Raw genomic sequence first — 17,387 nt, 5'->3', positions numbered from 1 at the left:
GCAAGTGGAAATCAAAATGTCTTACGCAATGATTTGCCAAACCACACTACAGGAACTAACAAAATTGTACCAGCCTTCTCTCAGTATAAAAGAGAATTTAATTGACACTTAAGTGTTTAAATACATTCAGTTAACAAGGAATACAGGAAACATTTGGCTGCCAGAAGTGACTTTTAGAGAGCAGTAAAGGACATGCTTAGCTACAAGCTAAAACCAATTGTAACAGTATTGTTAGCTACTGAGAAATTCATAACTTCAAAATTTTAACTACTAAACAACTTAGCTAGTCTTGCTAGAGAATGGTATTGGGTAAAATAGAAATCAAAGGACTTAAATAATTTTAAGAAATAAATCATAGAATCATAGAATAATTTGAATTGGAAGGAACCTTAAAGGTCCCTGCTGCCTGGGCCGTTGCCATGGGCAAGGACACCTTCCACTAGACCAGGTTGCTAAAAGCCTCATCCAACCCGGTCTTGAAAACCTCCAGGGATGGGGCAGCCACGACTTCTCTGGGCAACTTGTGCCAGTGCCTAACCACTCTCACAGTAAAAAATGCCTTCCTAGTATCTAACCTAAAACTCCCCTCTTTCAGCTTTAAACAGTTACCCCTCATCCTATCGCTGCACTCCTTGATAAAGAGCCCCTTCTCAGCTTTCCTGTAGCCCCCTTTAAGTAATGGAAGGCTGTAATGAAGTCTCCCTGGAGTCTTCTCTTCTCTAGGCTAAACAACCCCAACTCTCTCAGCTTGTCCTCATTCAGGAGGTGCTCCAGCCCTCTGATCATCTCTGTGGCCTCCTCTGGAATCACTCTTAACAGATCCATGTCTTTTCTGTGCTGAGGACTCCAGAATGGAATGCAGTACTCCGGGTGAGGGCTCCTGACAGCAGAGCAGAGAGGGAGAATCCTCTCCATCGACCTGCTGGCCATGCTTCTTTTGATACAGCCCAGGATATGGTCGGCCTTCTGGGCTGCAAGTAAGTAATCAAATCAAATCAAGCATTCGGTTCTTTCCCGGCAAACTGAACTTGCACAACTTAATTTGAAAAATGATATATGTAATTTTTTTACTCTATACTGAAGTAAAACACAGACTAGTGACAGAAAAAAAAGTTTATAAGTTGACCAGGGCCACCGACCAATCAGAAAAAAAGTGCTAAAGATAGGAAAATTTTAATAGGGAGTTATAACTTACCAGCTTCTAAAATGACAGATGACTTGACAGAAGTCTTCAGTGGCAGAAAACTGAAGTCTGTATATATACTGCTCTGACAGTTTAATTTAAACAAAATATCTAAGGATGCACAGACAGCAAAACTAGATAAAGTGCAAAAAGAAATCTGTAAACTATCAGAGAAAATATTACAATTGTCTCTTCCCCAGCTTTTTAATCAATTTAAATTCTCCATTTGGGTGCTTTTATACATTTTAGAGTAAAAACTAACATTCAATAACACACTTCTAAGTTTTTTCAGGCCCCAAGTGACATGAACTTTTTCTTTAAATCAACATTTTAGTATTTATAGTCAGATAAATGGAGAAGGAAAAGTTAGCAGATGGACACTTAGGGGATACTAAGTATATGCTGTCCTAACATTCAAATCCCATTTGCTATGCTTTTTATTGAAATATCTTCACATGACCTTTCAAAGCAAAATTGGTCACGCTTTCTAGCAAGCCATTATGAAAAACCACTACCACGAAAGATAAAAAACAAAACACTGAAAAATAGGGATTGCGAAACTAGAAGACCATTATTTTAACATAATTTCTTCCCAATCTCTCATGCTTGTCATGCAATTATGATAATTAACTGCACATCCCTTGGAAAATGTTATCAATACATAACTGTCAAAAATTTATCAATTCTTAATGTGTGAATTGCCTTCTCCTTCTTGCAAGAGCTTGGCTGCTTCTGGCATTTTTTTGCAGGAAAGCTTTAGCATTATTTGCCAATTTAGTCCTTTTATCTTCCATCAGCATCTAGAGTCAACTACTGCTTTGGTTCAAGAGACCAGTATTCTCTTATAGTTTTATTTTAAGAGAGGAGGCACAAACTCAGAGAAAAGAGTTGTAAGTCCTGCTGTTTCAAATTCTTTTTGTAGTTCATCCAGCGTTGAATATTCTTTGACTTCAAATGTCTGAAACCTAAATTGTAAAAGGGAAACTCATGAATACGACTAGATTTGTCAGAATGTAATTATCAATTCTGTTACTTTTCTATCCACAACAGTACTAAATTATACCTTTTATGCTGTGACTGTACTTTTGTCTCACACAGTACACTAATCATTTTCTCTTTGCATTTCTTTCCGCTTGAGTCCACATCAACCTTAGAAGTTTTCTGAAGAATCAAGTACTCCTAAATGACAAAAAAAGAACAAAATATTAAATGCCATCTAGTATCTTTGAAATTTATTAAAATGCAAAAATCGATCAAAACATACATATTTTCAGAAGATAGCAATCAAACTTTGAAAGTGCCCATCCCAAAAAGTGTATGACTGTTTTTGTTCGCCAGCCTGAAGTTAGGCACAGTCTTAAGTGATTTAGAAAACACAAGTTTCAAAAGCCAAAACATTCTCCTCCAATAACACCACAAAAACTTGCCTAAAGCAGTGGGAGTTCATAAGTAGAGACAAGTTCAAAGCTCAGGTGGGCACTTGCAGCACCATGTGGTCTAAGTCAAGGAAAGAGACAGTAATGATCTAGAAATATGTCTGTCAGTAAATTCTCATCGCAAATTTTCTGTTTTCCAGGGCACTTGGGAAATACAGGAGACTGAACCTAGGCATATTAGAGTAATGGAATACAGACGGATCATTACAGTGGGAAGCAAAGCAATATAGGCCACAGTCTACAAGTATCATTGGTTTCCTTCCATAGAATAACTTGTTTTTCTTGAAAACAGAATAAAGCTGCTGGGCCTTCCTGACCTCCTAATGATCAATTTGCTTCCAAAATTGTTAATCTCAGAAAAACACACACAAAATATTCAGACACATGGGTTTCAGCAGTAGATCGATAGAACTAGACAACATTCATTGTTCCCGCACCTTAATGTTGTTCCTGTCACCCTGAAGAAGAATCAATATTATCTTGCCCATGAACATCAGTCTTCCAGTCAGCCTTAGATCTGAAGCCCATTTTTCCACAGTTTTGATGTATTTTGCCTTTGCTCTCATGTGATCTAAATGCAAAAGGAACATCCAGATACCATCCTCTGCACTTGCTTCTTTTGACAAAGTATTTTCATTGCAAACTGTTGCGGATTGCTTAATGACATATTTAAGATGCTGCTGTATCCAGAGAATCAGATCATGTACCATCGGTTCAGAAAGATGCTTCTTTGCTTGTTCAAGTAATTTATCTTTCACGTCCATACACTGGGCCCTTGTAAGCTGATCTGAGCTAACAGAAATATCTGGTATAGCTGAGGGATAATTGACTGGTAAATGAAACAACAACTTTAGAAGTACATCTGTATCCAGCAGTTCTTTCACACTGATTTGAATTCTAAATGTGAATCCATGCGTCTCTGTAAAGTATCAAAAAATAAACATTAATAGTTTGCTTAAAGTTGAAATACATAATAAATCATAAAGTCATGCTACTTTCTGTACCAATTCAACTCAAATGACTGCTTTTCCATATGAGATAGGAAGCGAGGGTTATTTTGCGGGGTGGGAGGTTGCAACCAATGGCTCAGGCTATACTTGCAGGGAATCTTGAAATGAAACACTTCTATATCATACTAGAAAGAAAGTTATTAACACATTCTAAAAAGCATTCACACTTTTTGGCTCTTTCAAAGTCTAGACAAGTCAGTAATAAAGAATTGTCTCTCTTAGAAACACATAAGCTGGCTTCCACATCTCAACAGCAGCAGTGAGGACAACTGAAACCAGACTTTTCTGGATGGATTCAGCACTACCCTAAGTTTGCTCCTAGAGAAATTTGTAGGGCTTCTAGCACCAATACCAGCACAAACAAACAGACCTGGCAAACAGACTTGTACCGGGTATTATTTTAAGAAAACCATTCCAAAGTAGCTCCACACTAAAAAGAGCCTTGGAAAGAAAAAAACCAGATTCTTTGTCCCCTTCAAATTTCAGGGAAATTATGCTTAATTATTTCTGCCAGCTTCTCTACATTTACAGCAGCTGGCCTGACATAACAAAATCATTTCTCATGTACATCTGACCCTTAATACCATATACATACATACATTTGCATATACTTATATATCTGCATATATCTGCACATCTACTCAACACCTGTTGCTGGTCTCCTTTAGAACAGAATTATTTTCAGAGTGAAACAGATACATACAGCATGTAGCAGGAAGAGCAAAAGACCACATCCTCCTTATAAATCACATAATCAGAGATGCTGAATATTTAAGTTATGTACAGTAATTCTGTCAACAAAACCTTTTTGACTAAAATGCATTTCACAGAAAAACAATACAAAACTTCATAAAGTGAAAAGCAGACACAAAGACCTAACCTACTTTTGCTCCTCTGCAATGAAGAAAGAGGGTATCAGATAAAAGATGATCTTTTTCAGATGTTCTCTGCTTCACCCCTTTGATGCATTCTAAACACTCCATGCCATTTCTTTAAAAAACTGCTAAAATGTCAGGTTGATTCATCCTACAAGGGCAGAAGAAGCCAGATTTGAAAGGCAGATTACAGCAGAGCCAAGTTTCAGAGGAGCTCTTTTGAAGTGACTTGCCGCTTTCTCCCACTACCTTATCTTACCTCCCTTTACATGCCAGTCAGTTGAATTATGTTTGATTGATATTGCTAATGCCGCTAACCAATGTCAGTGCTCTCTATGATTTCATATCTGAGCCTTACTAAATAAGTGAAAGAACCTAAAAGTGGCTTGGACAGACAGAAGTACTTTAGAGAGCTTAGCCAAGGGCTTGCTTCCAGGCCTCCTTCCTGGGTCATCTGAAGAACTCTCTAGGTCAAAGCAGACACAAAATAAAAAGGCAAACCCTCCAAACCCAATAATCAAACTCTAGCATTATTATAAAAAACTATACAAGCATCTACAAGCCATCACTATCTAAACTGAGTCAAACCCAGAGCTGAAAGCAGTGGACACAAATCCAATTAATTAAATTAAATTACAACCCACCATGCCCATACCTGCAGGCACTACACCGCAAAGCCTCGTTCCCTGCCAATGGGAGTTGGTCTCCAGTCTTGTAAGACCCGATGAAAATTTCCAGACTGTTTTTAAGGCAAATTTGTTCCCCAGAAATGCACAGAAGAGACTCCTAAGCATCCATCTGGCAGCATGCAGCCCTCACTCTCAGGTAGTAACTATGCAGGAGGACTTCAAGCCTTGCCACTCCAACCTCTGTCTTCTGCTGCCCTGGCAAATGTTTCTAACTAAGCACCAGCAACAATAGCTCCTCTGCCATCGCATTAGGCTTGGCACATTAAACCACACACACAAGAGGAAAAACCTGCACTGCACCTGCTGGGACTCCCAGCCCCCTCCTGGCCACCCCGGAGTGTCTCCGCACACACCTAAGCATCGCACCACACATGGACAGTGCCTGCTGCCCCATCTCCTTCCAGCTGCCCCTTCTGCAGGGCAGCCTCACCAGGTACGCAGCCAGTTGAACGCAAGTTGCACTGCCTGAACAGTATTAACACCATCACATTCCTGCCCACAAATCACTTTATTTTAAACCGTGCTGCCAATAAATTTTAAAATGCACAACCTATAAATGCACCCTATTGCCAGATTAATTGCAGTGACAGAAAAACATGTTACTTTTCTAATAATCCTCCTAGGATTTTTTCACTACCTTGTCATAACAGATCTCACCAAAAAGTAACTGAGGGATAAACAGACAGACCAACCTTGCCCCTTCAGCAAGGGCCTCCTGCTGCAGTGATCATCTTAAACCTGCAACAACCTCACACCTTGCCCTGTGACGATGAACTAACCCAAAGGAAGCAGCACAGCCTCGCATCCCAAGGTGTATCACCCTGTGCTAGCACAAAACACCCAGCCATGCTCATTTACATCTGCTTCAGACTTACTTTGAAAGGGAGAATCAGTTCACAATGTTTGTGGGGCTAAAGCACCTAAAGTTTATTTAAACATGCCAGCGTCCATTTTCTGCACCAGCGGTGCAGACAGCTGACAGAACAAAGAGCGAACCACTGTCATCCTGCGTAAAGAGGCTCTAAAGAAATATTTCCTTTGTTTGCACACGCTATAAGGTCTGAGCTGTCTTCACAGCAAAACAGTGATTATTCTGAAATAAAAGGTTGGGTATGGCCATTCTGTTGGCATTTAATGTGCTAGTAAGGCTAAACTCAATACATTTTAACTAATTTCCCCCATGGCTGCATGCTTATCAGTATATTTAGCTCTAGCACACTTCAGACTTTTTATGTTCCATATCAACCAGACAGATATCACCCTCCTCTCCTGCCCAAAGGCATTTTACGCAATACACGTGTCTATTTTAAAATTCAGAAAATGGCACCTACTGATGTACAAGCTTAGAATATATAAATATCTTTTTATAGCAAGCTTGGTGAGCAAACCAGAAGAGAACAGATTAACAAGTAAATTATGGATTTCTATCTGTAATGCTAACCTTTGTAAATAGATATGTAAGGTAAAAAAGATATACTGCAATTAGTTTATTTAAATTCATCAACACATCTGTTTTGATAAAAACGTATTTTACATTCTGAATACTTCACTGTTAAATTCCAGAAACCTGAAGTTTTTAGCATACCAAGAGATCTTCAAAAGCATTTTTTAAACATTCCTCAAAACGATAAATCCCCGATGGCCTCTGGTTTTGACCCTGCAGATCTACACACAAATTACTCTTACAGCATTAGCAATACTATAACATAACAGTCTTACTCAAAGTTACTTCTGTGCACCCTTTGTCTACGACAATTTGTATGGTTTGAAGAGATAAAGCAAACATAAGCTAATGAAGACAGCAAAAGTTAATCGTATACAAACTAAAAGATTCTGTAGCCCTAAAGTAAAAGAGAATTCCGAAAGTAAGACAACTACCAATAATGATTGTCGTAATGTTGTTTTCAACTCCAGCAGAAAACAATGGAAATCAACCAGATACAGATGATCCTAACATACTATGCACACAGCCTGGCTAAAGGCCCTGCAAGGTTACATAACATCAATACAAATATAACAGCCTGCTCCCCTTGAGCATTCATGGCACTTAACTCTACCTTCCTGGAACGTTTCTAAGTCTTTTACAAAGCACCAAGAAGGATGTGTGCATATTTCTCTAACAGATCTGGAGGCACAGATATGCATCCACACTGTTCAGATACATTCAAATTTTTAAAAATAAACATCTGCTAAGCCTGGATACTGTATTTTCAAACTATGCCCAAAATAACATTTCTGAACTTGATAACTTTTAAGACAATAAAGCTCATCCAAAACATTTCATCCACCAAATTCTAAAAATACACCTCTATCTGCATTGGTGTATCTGTAAAAATACATCAATCAAAAAACCACAATGGCAGAACTACCTGCCTGCACTAGTGCAAGAGGTGTGCCACGCAGATCTAGACAGAAAACAATTCTGCTTTTAGATTATCCTAGTTAATTGTGCTCCATGCAGACACTGATGTTCTCATCCCTCTGCGGCTGTCTACATACAAAGTCCTCTTTTCAAGCAACTGCTTGCTGTTGTCTATTTCAACAACTATTTTCAAATCAAAGTTTCAGGTTTATTAAATTAATTTCCTGGCAACTTTTTAATTAAAGTGAGTCACTCGAGAGAAGCTACATGTAATTTCACAACAAACCAGCAAAAAAGTTATTTTTGCAGAATCGTGGAAGAGTTGAGGTTGGCAGGGTCCTCTGGAGGTCACCTTGTCCAAACTTCCCAGTCAAGTAGGGCCAGCTGCAAGCAGGCTGCCCAAACTCCAGATGGCTCCCGAGTATCTCTAAGGGATGGACGCTCCACAGCCTCTCTGGGCAACCTGTTCCAGTGCTCACTCACTCTCACAGTAAAAAAAAGAAAGAGTGTTTCCTTATCAATCCCAGTTGTTTTGGCCTGAATACACATGCAGACGAAATCTGAAGGCAGGCCACTGGATGTGGAGACATGTTATAGGGAAGAAGGACTTGATGCTGTGGGCCTTGTTGACATCGAACAACTGGATGCGTTTTTAACCACATTCTCCAGGATTTTACCGCAGCGCACCCAGCCGCAAGCTGCTTGCAGGCAGCTTGCTCCAATAGCTCCCAGGACATCAGGGAATAGTGACTGATACAGAATATATGCACATTCACTGTGTTTCTGTGTGTATATATCTCCAACAAATAAATAAGAGAGTTGTCGCATCTGTGGTAGGTACTAGGCAAAATGTATCTGAACAGGGATGTTCAGATGTTCAAAATGTACCTGATCTGAACAGGGATGCATCACTTGCATATTTCACCAGGTATGTTCTTTGAGCCTGATAGTAACCGCTGCTGTACATTGGAACTAGTGGGATTTATTGTCCCTGGCTGAAGGGGCATCTTCACAACACGGCGACAGCACAGACTGATAAAAGTCATCTCAAAATTAGCTTCTGGCTGGCGCAGAAAACGCAGAGTGAATCATAGAATCACCAGGTTGGAAAAGACCTCTTGGATCATCAAGTCCAACCATTCCTATTGCCACTAAACCGTGTCCCTGAGCACCTCGTCTACTCGCCTTTTAAACACCCCCCGGGACGGGGACTCCAGCACCTCCCTGGGCAGCCGGTGCCCGGAGCTCCCGCAGCAGACGGCAGCGAGAAGGACAAACCTCCTCCCCTTCTCCCCTCAGCAAAGGCGAAGGCTCAGCCTCCGAGCGCTGGAAAACCGCAGCCACGCGCCTGCTGCTGGAGCCGGACAAGTTCCAGCACATCCTAAAGCCTGGATTATCGCTTTACCCCCAGGAAAAGACGGAGACAACCAAATCTTCTCCGCAGCTGAACCCTCGCTAAACAGTTCGGGATAAGCCCCAGCTCTCGCTACACGCGTGGGTTGCGAACGCTGGTTCAGCCGGGCAGCAGCCGGCCCGTGCCCCGCTGCTCCTCACAGAATCCCCGGGCTGGAAAAGCCCTCCGAGAGCCGGGACCCCCGAATCCACCCCAAGCCCCGCGAAGACGGGCCCCACGGCCTCCCTGGGCCGCTCGTGCCGAGGAGCGGCGCCGCCGGCCTCACCTGAGGCCGCCAGCACCTCGCAGGCGCCCGGCTCGCAGTAGATGGCGGCGAGGGCCGAGAGCTCCTCCCGCGCCAGGGCCGCCATGGCAGCTGCGGCGCCCCCTGCTGGCGGCGCGGGGAGCGGCACCGCGGGCTGCGGGCGGCGAGAGCGGGCGGAGCGGGGTGGCGGTCCTGGCAGGAGGGCGGGATGGCGCCCAGAGGGACCCGGACCGGCGGAGAAGGGGGGCTGGGAGAACCCCGGGAGGTTCAACAGGGCTAAGGGCAAGGTCCTGCACCTGGGTCAGGGCAATCCCCGATTTCAATAGACAATGGGGGATGATGTGATTGAGAGCAGCCCTGCAGAGAAGGACTTGGGGTGCTGGTCGATGAGAAGCTCGACATGAGCCAGCAGCATGTGCTCACAGCCCAGAAGGCCAAATGTATCCTAGGCCGCATCAAAAGAAGTGCAGCCAGCAGGGAGAAGGAGGGGATTCTGCCCCTCTACTCCCCTCTTGTGAGATCCCACTTGGAGCATTGTGTCCAGTTCTGGAATCCTCCGCATAAGAACGATATGGAGCTGTTGGAACGGGTCCAGAGGAGGCTACAAAGATGATCAGAGGGCTGGAGGAGCACCTCTGCTATGACGACAGGCTGAGAGAGTTGGGGTTGTTCAGCCTGGAGAAGAGAAGGCTCTAAGGAGACCTTACAGAGACCTTCCAGTACCTGAAAGTGGCTACAGGAAAGTTAGGGAGAGACTGTTTACAAAGGCTTGTAGTGATAGGACTGGGGGCAATGGGTATAAACTGGAGAGGGGCAGATTTAGACTAAACTTAAGGAGGAATTTCTTAACAACGAGAGCGGTGAGGCACGGGCACAGGTTGCCCAGTGAAGCTGTGGCTGCCCCATCCCTGGCAGTGTTCAAGGCCAGGTTGGATGGGGTCTTGGGCAGCCTGATCTAGTGGGATGGCCCTGCTCATGGCAGGGAGGTTGGAAACAGGTGATCTTTAAGGTCCCTTCCAACCCAAACCATTCCGTGATTCTAAATTCACACTTCTGTGGCTCCATAACCCTATTAGCAGTCCCCTGAGCTCTGCCACAGCCAAGGGTGTTCTTAACTCCCAGGAATAACCATCCCAAAAGAAACATTCAAATCATCCCTTGTTACAAAATCACTTTTAAAAGCAAGGAATGGGTGGTTTGCTTTTTCAGGAAACTATATCATGCTATTTTTAATTCCCTATATCTAGTATAAATCTGCCCCTCTCCAGTTTATATCCATTCCCCCTCGTCTTATCACTGCAAGCTTTTATGAAGAGTCCCTCCACAGCTTTCTTGTAGCCCCTTCCAGATACTGGAAGGTCACTTGAAGGTCCCCTCAGAGTCTTCTCTTCTCCAGGCTGAACTATCCCAACTCTATCAGCCTGTCCTTGTATGGGAGATGCTCCAGCCCTCTGCTCATCTTTGTAGCCTCCTCTGGACCCATTCCAACAGCTCCATATCCTTCTTACACTGAGGATTCCAGAACCAGATACAGTACTTCAGATGAGGTCTCATGAGAGAGGAATAGGGCGCAGAATCCTCTCCCTCTCCCTGCTCGCCACGCTTCTTTTGATGCAGCCCAGGATACAGTTGGCCACCTGGGCTGCAAGCGCACACTGCCACCTCATATCAAGCATCTCATCAATCAGCACTCCAAGTCTTTCTCTGCAGGGCTGCTCTCAATCACATCATCCCCCATCCTGTATTGAAACCAGGGATTGCCCCAGCCTGGGTGTAGGACCTTGCACTTGGCCTTCTTGAACCTCACGAGGTTCTCAGAGACCCTCTTCAGCCTGTCCGGGTCTCTCTGGATGACATCCTGTCCTTCTGGGCTGGCATTTGGAATGCCTGGATTCAATTCCTGCTTCTCCTGTGGGCTTCCTGGGTAAATTCTCTTGCATTCTTCCAGTTGCAAAAATGGGAATATTTCCTTTCTCCTACCAGATATCCAATTCGCACCTTCGCCTGGACACTTTTGGATGTTCTTCCACGTGGATGGGAAGCGAAAGGCAATGGGAGCTGTCAGGAGTACAGCCAGCGCCACTGGAGGAAGGCTTTGGTGGAAATCCACCTCACAAGTGCCTTGTTCTATCACTAAGAACTTTCTTGCCCCTGGTCTTTCCCCCTTCTCCTCATCCACTTTGCATATTCCATTTTACATGTTTAAATAAAAAAGTCGATGTAAATGTCTTTTAAATTGACACTATCACAAGACACTGAGGTCCCTGTGAATAAGTTACCGCGCTCTGACATTTGGAAGTCATCAAATGAGACAGTATAATGTCAGCTTGATATTTTTCACACTATGAAAATATCAGCTTCATGTCAAAGATCTGAATTCCATCTTAATGTAATAAATTTTCTTGTATTTGCAAGACTAGTGGAAATGCTAAATATTTAAATTTGAAATGAACTTCTACAGTTACAATCTGGCCTTCATATTCCATTATTCTTAAACTGGAAGTCAAGATCTTATTTTCGCTCTCCTTCTTTTATGATTTCTTCAAACATTGCAGTGTTTTATGGAATAACATTAGCCATATTCATTTCTCTAAATGGATGCTTTCCCATCAGCATGTAGCAAATAGGGTTCTAAAAAAATCTTGCTTTTTAAAGTCAGCCTAAACTAGTTCCAGCATCCTGTGACAGATCGACATGGCACTGAAGACACCAGTACTTTCCACTTTGCCAGACAAGGCAAACAGAACGCAACCTTTCATAGTATGTAAGATTAATCTTCCCAGTGTTACTTGCAAACGTAGTATCCTTTGCTTTCCACTCATTATAATTACGGCCACAATCAATTAGGTGTCATGTCAACAACCACTACAGAGCATATATAAACTGTGTGTTTAGGCCCATTTTCCACTGATCCGAGTGGCAAATAAGAGAGGAGGAATAGACTGACATTTAGAAAAAAAACATCAGCTTGGAACATCTGTCTACATCTTTTTACCACCATTTCCATTCCAGGTCCCAGCTACTGCAACTGTAAGCAATCCTAAAAGCGTGTACTCTAGCAAGCATCAAGGGACTGCTAGGAAGAGTCTAAAAAACACTGCAGTTGGCCATTTGGGGGTCAAAGACATGCACTAACAAGGAACCCATAACCACAGCTGAGTGTGATGGCTAACTGAAGCAACATAAATCATGTCCATCTTTCAGCACTGCTGTAGGACAGCTGTAGTTCCTATACTTTCTGCTAAACAATGTTGAGAGCTTTAATGCAGCCAGAGTGGCATTCTTACCAGCTAGAGCTGCTCTGATCTGAGTTAGAAAGCACTGATTTTACAGATACCTAAGAAAGAAGCCATAATTGCTGTAGTAACAACTGTTATTGCAATGGTAGTTTTCCCAAAAGTGGCTTATACAAAAATGGCAGAGAGAAAGCAACCTGAAAACGCGTAAAAATCATTCAAAATAAGCTAAAAAGCAAAAGTTTTCTTCAAACAGAAGAAGCAACCTCTGTAATTGTGAAAAATTGTGTGTATAATACGTGGAGAAGTTTGTCCTCAGTATTCTCAAGTACAACTAGTACATAAGAATTAATCTTCTTTTTTGTTGTTTTTTTTTTTTCTCCTGGCCCAAAGTATGTGCTTTTTAAAGGTGGAATAAAATCATTTAACAAAAAGTTACATTGCAAGTTAAAGTGCCAAAATTTGCATGGTTTGTTCTAGGGTTAAATTCAACATTTTCACGATGTTTTGCTCTTTAGTTTTTGAAAATGAGCTAAAGAATTCTCATTGATGCAATAAAAAGCTTTCTCTAATTTGATTAAAAAAAACAAATCAGAGGAAAAATTTTTTCTATTACTGTTCCTTTCAAGTGTTTGAGAAGCAAGTTTTTCAAGGATTTGTGGTCTAGCAGTGCTTTCTAAAGGCACTTCCATTTATTCTCCGTGCATCAGGTTCCTGTAAGTCAATTCCCTACAAAACTTAATCTTTTGGCAGATGGAAATTTTGAAAATTTTGGAAGTCTACTAATGATCAATTAAAGCATTAGCTATCTCTACAGACAGGAGGTTTACGGAGTCACAGTCTTCAGAAGCTGGAGGCAAGAGCAGCAGCATGTTAGAAAAACAGCTAAAACTTTCAGTACTTACCACAAAAATGGCAAAGCATTGGAAAACAAAAATCATGAGTTAGTCTTTAATGGTTGTTTTTGCCATAATATGTTGAAAACAAATGTGATGATTTCTATTTTACAAGAGAGGTTATGGTCCAAACTGAACGACAGGAAACTATTGTATGAATTCTTTTTAATGAGGCCTAATAACAATCCCAATGCATCCAATAAATCTACATTATATGTTGAAAATTGGATTCATTCAGGCTCTAATCATAAAAATATGTACCCATGTTGAAAATAAGCAGGCATGTGGGGAGTGAGGCCCTGGCACAGGTTGCCCAGGGAGGCTGTGGCTGCCCCATCCCTGGAGGTGTTCAAGGCCAGGTTGGATGGGGCCCTGGGCAGCCTGAGCTAGTGGGAGGTGCCCATGGCAGGGGAGATGGAACTGGATGATCCTTACGGTCCCTTCCAACCCAAACCATTCTATGATTCTATGATTTGATGATTCTGTGTCTTGCAGCTGGAATTAGTGGTTCACTGGTGCATCATTTCACATTTGCTCAAGGTCTCACTTTTACGTTTGGAGTCAAGTACTCTGACCAAAAGTTTCTATACAATTTGATGTACAAGTAGCATGACCAAACAGGTGCAACTGCTACATTCGTGAAAGAATTTAAGATTCTTTCTCTAAGAGTTTGGCAAGACTTTTTTACTTCAAGAAGAACGTAAAAGTGACTAACCATCCTACGCAAACTAAAAAGGATGCTTTTTGCAAATTGACATATCTAGCATGATTGTAGGTTGCTATTATTACTAACATTGCCGAGACAATCAATACTTACTTGATTCACTGCATATAGATCTTCACCTGCAATTTACCCTGTACAAAGTAAGATGGAATAATAAATAGAATGCTCTTTCAGTGAGCATAAAAATGTGTGAAGCTGCCTACTGAAAATTTGTAGAAAACTAGCAAAGTTGTGTACTTTTAAAACAACATATGTGATGATACCTGTGGGTAGGGAATGGTATGATACTGAAGACATAAGCATAGCTTGCATTATGAGGAGTATGTTTTACACTCAAAATGAGTTCAGCTTCCACATCAAGTACAACTGTTTGTGGAACCTTACTACATGCATGTTCCTCCAGGTAAGCAAAGGCAGACATAGGATTCAAGTGTAATTTAATGTAGTTAATGTTGGAGACAGATCTCTAGAAAGCAAAGGAGTAGTGGTTTTGAAAGGGGCATTTCTAACCTCTATAAAAACCACATTTATAATGAGTCCAAAAATTAGGCAGTGCTACTCAGTTTACCATTTTCCTTCATTTTTAGCTGCTGAGCTACAGCAGTCTCAGTATCTGTGCCTCCATCTCTTGAACTTTGGCACATTAACTATTATCCCCTCACACTCTGACATGAGAGTTGTACAAACAAAAGAGGGCGCATAAAATGAAGGATTATCTATATTCATTTTCAGACCATCAAGAGATCTTTTGCTACTCTCACACCTTTTGGAGGCAGAACAATATTTGTCATCATATTTAGACTTCAAATAATTATTTACAGAGCATATTAAAGTCCTGATAGTAAATACATTTTATAAACATTAGACAGCGTCGTTGTCTCATTTCACACTAAACTAGCATACTTCTTTCACATGATAATTAAAAAATGGTAACCTAAACCACTTTGCTTTGGCAGTAAAAACCAGCAATAATCATGAATGGACACAAATACCTTCTTATCAACAATACAGTCTCCTCCTTCTACAGCAGAGTAGGGCAGAAATTCTAGGGCTTAGCTGAAAAATTCTCGAAGAGGTTAAAGCTAGGACCATTGGCATAACATGAAAGGGAGGAGCAAAGTTGTTTCCAGGGGAGAGGCGGGGAGATAGGTAGGCAGGTACATAGATAAAGGATAACCGAGAGCTACAACTCCCTTTTCCAAACTGCTAGTACAATGCAAGGGCAAAACGCCATGGAGTGACGAGCCTGTGAATTACACGTGAATTACAGGGCACTCGCATTGACCGGATACTGTCAGGACATACTGCAGAAGAGCAGAGAGCTGGGCTAACATTACAGAGTAGGGAGAGTGTTGTAGGCACAGCAGCCACATGCTTGGTGCCCCTCTAGGCTGGCAGCACTCAGCCAGCCAGGCATCTGAACCGCAGGATAGTCACTGGCTGCCTGAAGCGATGTGATGGCAAGAGGCCAAAACCAGATTATTTGAACGCAGAATGGTCTCCTGCTCCAGGTAATGAAGATCAGTTGCACTCCTGACTACATGTGTGTGACCCAAGAGCTGATTACACCCCCCCCGAGTCTTTTTTTCCATCAATAGTCACAGAGACTAAGGCTTCTGAGCACCGCAATATCTTTGAAGAATGTATCTTGAGGTACAGACCAGGAGCGCTCTACTAACTTGTTTTAACAGTCAAACACAGTAAGTCAAGCATTGCTTCAACACAGTAAAGCAGAACATAGGTGAACTTTTAGATACCTAAATACATAACTGAGCTAAGAAGTGTTCCTCTTTTACTGAGTGTCCACCTTTTCCTTTTCATAGTTGCACAAGGTTAACCTGGTTTAAGATGCTGGGTTCCAAACTTCTGTTTCACCCTGACTGGAAATGGGAATCTAATGCTGCTGCAGAATTCCCCAAAGGGCCTGATCAGCATTCTTCCTCAATTTTTTGAGCTTCGTGAATTCTCCATACCTTTCTATACTTACAAAAACAAGATATAAATGTATTTATGTATGTATATATACACACACAACCTTTAATCTAGCCTAAACAAGTTCTACAATTAAAATATCTTCCCAAAGCGTAGAAAATGTCAATTTAAATCACTGTTTTTCAAGTTTACAGTGGAATTCTAATCACTCTTGACACTCATTTTCTGAGAAACAGTAAACTGCTAACATCATGTGGAAAGTAACTTAAATCTAGAAGAGAGAGCAGTTTTCAGTTTCCTATGTTTTGCCAGAATACAGGTAGGTGCAGAGCCAGGACAGATAACCCAAACTGGCCAACAGAATATTCTTACCATAATATCACGCTCAGTATAAAAACAGGAATTTGGCTGAGGAGCAGGCAGGCAATCCATGTTCCACACTGGCTGCAGTGACTGCATTCACGGCTACCGCTGTGCTTGTCGTGATCTCTGCACTCACAATCACAGAATCACAGAATCACAGAATAACCAGGTTGGAAGAGACCCACCGGATCATCGAGTCCAACCGTTCCCATCAAACACTAAACCATATCCCTCAGCACCTCATCCACTCGTGCCTTAAACACCTCCAGGGAAGGTGACTCAACCACCTCCATGGGCAGCCTCTGCCAGTGCCCAATGACCCTTTCTGTAAAGAATTTTTTCCTAACGTCTAGCCTAAACCTCCCCTGGCGGAGCTTGAGGCCATTCCCTCTTGTCCTGTCCCCTGTCACTTGGGAGAAGAGGCCAGCACCCTCCTCTCTACAACGTCCTTTCAGGTAGTTGGAGAGAGCAATGAGGTCTCCCCTCAGCCTCCTCTTCTCCAGGCTAAACAACCCCAGCTCTCTCAGCCGCTCCTCATAAGGCCTGTTCTCCAGCCCTTTCACCAGCTTTGTTGCTCTTCTCTGGACTCGCTCCAGAGCCTCAACATCCTTCTTATGGTGAAAATTCATTGCTATCACTGCACTTCTTATGGTGAAAAACTCATTGCTATCACTGCACTTGCTGAAACTGCTGCTCAGGACAGGCTAATCATTGGGCCATAAGCTGCTGCATTTTAATATATCCTTTCATAATTATTATTAGTCTCTCTTCTTTTACAGTTCTATTAAAGCTATTTTTATCTCAAACCATTAGTTTCTTTTTTTCCCCCATTTCTCCCCTCCATCCCACCAGGAGGGCAGGAGTGAGAGAGCAGCTGCGTACCGTTTAGCTGCCGCTGAGGGCTAAATTATGACAACAGTCAAAGGTGTCATTAGTTGTAACAGACTATAATCTCACATGACACATGCAAGAGCTCATCTTAATAATTCTTACAGCTGCAAATATGATCACAAAATACCAAAG

General features: G+C 42.1%; 1 protein-coding gene across 1 annotated transcript; it reads right to left on the bottom strand.

The window, feature by feature from the left end:
* Window positions 1–1,095: 1,095 nt before the first annotated feature.
* Window positions 1,096–9,324, bottom strand: RWDD3 (RWD domain containing 3). Its single transcript, XM_069862141.1, has 4 exons — window positions 9,235–9,324; window positions 3,057–3,538; window positions 2,247–2,362; window positions 1,096–2,148 (listed from the first exon to the last, which is right to left on the bottom strand). Exons 1-4 carry the CDS (start codon window positions 9,317–9,319, stop codon window positions 2,034–2,036), a joined length of 798 nt encoding a protein of 265 aa, XP_069718242.1. The 5' UTR covers window positions 9,320–9,324; the 3' UTR covers window positions 1,096–2,033.
* Between the last annotated feature and the right edge of the window lie 8,063 nt (window positions 9,325–17,387).

Source organism: Phaenicophaeus curvirostris, chromosome 8 (genome assembly GCF_032191515.1).
Source record: "Phaenicophaeus curvirostris isolate KB17595 chromosome 8, BPBGC_Pcur_1.0, whole genome shotgun sequence".
In the NCBI taxonomy this organism is placed as follows: Eukaryota; Metazoa; Chordata; class Aves; order Cuculiformes; family Cuculidae; genus Phaenicophaeus; species Phaenicophaeus curvirostris.
The sequence above is the reverse complement of the archived record's forward strand: the minus strand, read 5'-3'. Positions and strand labels throughout refer to the sequence as shown.

Excerpts from the sequence above, each read along its gene's own strand:
- RWDD3 (XM_069862141.1), bottom strand. The coding sequence starts at position 9,319 with ATGGCGGCCCTGGCGCGGGAGGAGCTCTCGGCCCTCGCCGCCATCTAC. Across the intron at positions 3,539-9,234 it reads CGAGGTGCTGGCGGCCTCAG|AGACGCATGGATTCACATTT; the intron begins GTGAGGCCGGCG and ends GATACTTTACAG. Across the intron at positions 2,363-3,056 it reads GTGACAGGAACAACATTAAG|GAGTACTTGATTCTTCAGAA; the intron begins GTGCGGGAACAA and ends TTTGTCATTTAG.